This window comes from Somniosus microcephalus, chromosome 4 (assembly GCF_052327205.1).
Source record: "Somniosus microcephalus isolate GS21.2 chromosome 4, FLI_Smic_1.0, whole genome shotgun sequence".
NCBI lineage: Eukaryota > Metazoa > Chordata > Chondrichthyes > Squaliformes > Somniosidae > Somniosus > Somniosus microcephalus.
Window position 1 is genome coordinate 168,619,203 of NC_140990.1, and position 1,770 is coordinate 168,620,972.

The 1,770-nt window shown below is 48.3% G+C and overlaps 1 protein-coding gene across 9 annotated transcripts in view; it reads left to right on the top strand.

Annotated features, from left to right (window-relative positions):
* Positions 1–742, top strand: part of LOC147119974 (fibronectin-like) — a 120,357-nt gene extending 119,615 nt beyond the window's left edge. For all 9 annotated transcript variants that reach the window (XM_085985433.1, XM_085985434.1, XM_085985432.1 and 6 more), the window contains one exon: positions 52–742. In XM_085985433.1, coding sequence (XP_085841559.1) covers positions 52–120 — 69 coding nt within the window. In that variant the 3' untranslated portion in view covers positions 121–742. The remainder of the gene's footprint in view (positions 1–51) is intronic.
* Positions 743–1,770: the final 1,028 nt, after the last annotated feature.

Below are 1,770 nucleotides of genomic sequence, written 5' to 3' on the forward strand. Positions count from 1 at the left end.
TGCAGGTCACTTCGAGTGTTTCTAACGATGTGCGTTCCCTCCCTCCCGCAGTTCGTACATTGCCCGGTGGAATGCGGTGGCCCGAGGGATTTGCTGGCTGACTCCTACCAGCTGGAGTAAGGCGGCAAGTGGTGGCGCGAGCAAAGCTGCAAGCGGCGATGGATGCTTCGAAAAGTGACGGGAGCTCCTGGGATCATGCGTGTCTAACGCGCCCGACTACATTCTTCCAGCTTCAGCACCACTCACACCCTCCCTGCTTCCTTCACCCACACAGTCAGTGAGCGTCTGCCACGGAAAGCCGATGGCAACTAAAGACGTCTTTCCCAGATGCGATGGGGCAAATTGAAACCACGCCCCCCCCTTACAGAATCAAACCCATTTCCCCCTCCCCTTATCGTAACCTACACAATAAAGGGTTAAATGAACGACACCGCTACTTTAATTAATAAAACACACACCCTTCTACTCTACAAATGCTGCAGGACCCTCCGAGTGTCTAGTGATCGATGTAATTGTGTAACTGTACGAGTTGTTATTTATCAAACCTTTTCCCCCTCCCCCTAATGCAGTGTTATTCTATCTTAAACTTTTATACTGTCAACATAAACAAGGATGCAATTGGCGGCGTAAGACATTTTGTTGGTATATTTTCCGTGATCGGTGACTGTTTATAGACGGCAGTGCTTTTCTAACCATGGACAGACAATCCTCGTTTTAAATAAAACTTTTAAACAAAAAAAAAGTTTTTTTCTTCCCCCTCCCTTTACACGAAGGCCTCTCAAACATGGCTCGCGGACTGAATCGGTGTGCATCTGAACCCAGTGTGATGTTGAATGCACTGCCTGAAAGGGAGCAGATTCATAGTAACTTTCGAAAAGGAAATTATTCTGGTCTGTGCCGGTGTTTCTGCTCCACACGAGCCTCCTCCCACACTCTTCATCTCGCCCTATCAGCATACCCTTCTATTCCTTTCTCCCTCGTGTTTATCTAGATTCCCCTTAAATATATCTATGCTATTTGCCACAACCACTCCATGTGGTAATGAGTTCCACATTCTTACCACTGGGTAAGGAAGTTTCTCCTGAATTCCCTCTTGGATTTATTAGTGACTATCTGATATTTATGGGCCCTAGTTTCAGCTATGGAGAGTGTAGGGGAGTGGGACTAATTGGATAGGTCTTTCAAAAGCCAGCAGGGGCACAATGGGCCAAACGGCCTCCTTCTGTGCTGTGTCATTTTGTGATGTGGCCAAATGGTCTCCTTCTGTGCTGTCATTTTATGATTCCATCTGATTTTGACTTCAGTATTGCCTGTGACGTATTTAACCTTTTAACCTTCACCACCATGCCCCAGCAAGGAGGTTTTGCTGACATGTTTTAACGTGATATTGGCTGTCTTGACCCCCCCCCCCCCCATTGGCGATTGTGATCCCCATTTTCTCCCCTGTTCCTGAATGCTGGGGTTGGGGGAGCACCAGGTTCATGCACACAGGCCACCACTCCTCCAACACCTCCCGTGTGGCCATTCATCAGCGGTGAATGTCAGCAAACTACCACAGAGAGCATCACAACGGTGTCTAATTCTGTAGTTCACACCCCATGAGAAACCAGCCCATAGATCAGGCTTGTGATGATCAGATTCCTTCAATGCCAATTATCAGACCCCCCCCCCCAGTTTGCCTCCACACTAACTGGAGAGCAGGTTAACTCTCAGGGTGGCAGAACTTTTCCCCTCACGTGGCTTCCGGTTCCCACAGTAACCCACAACTCA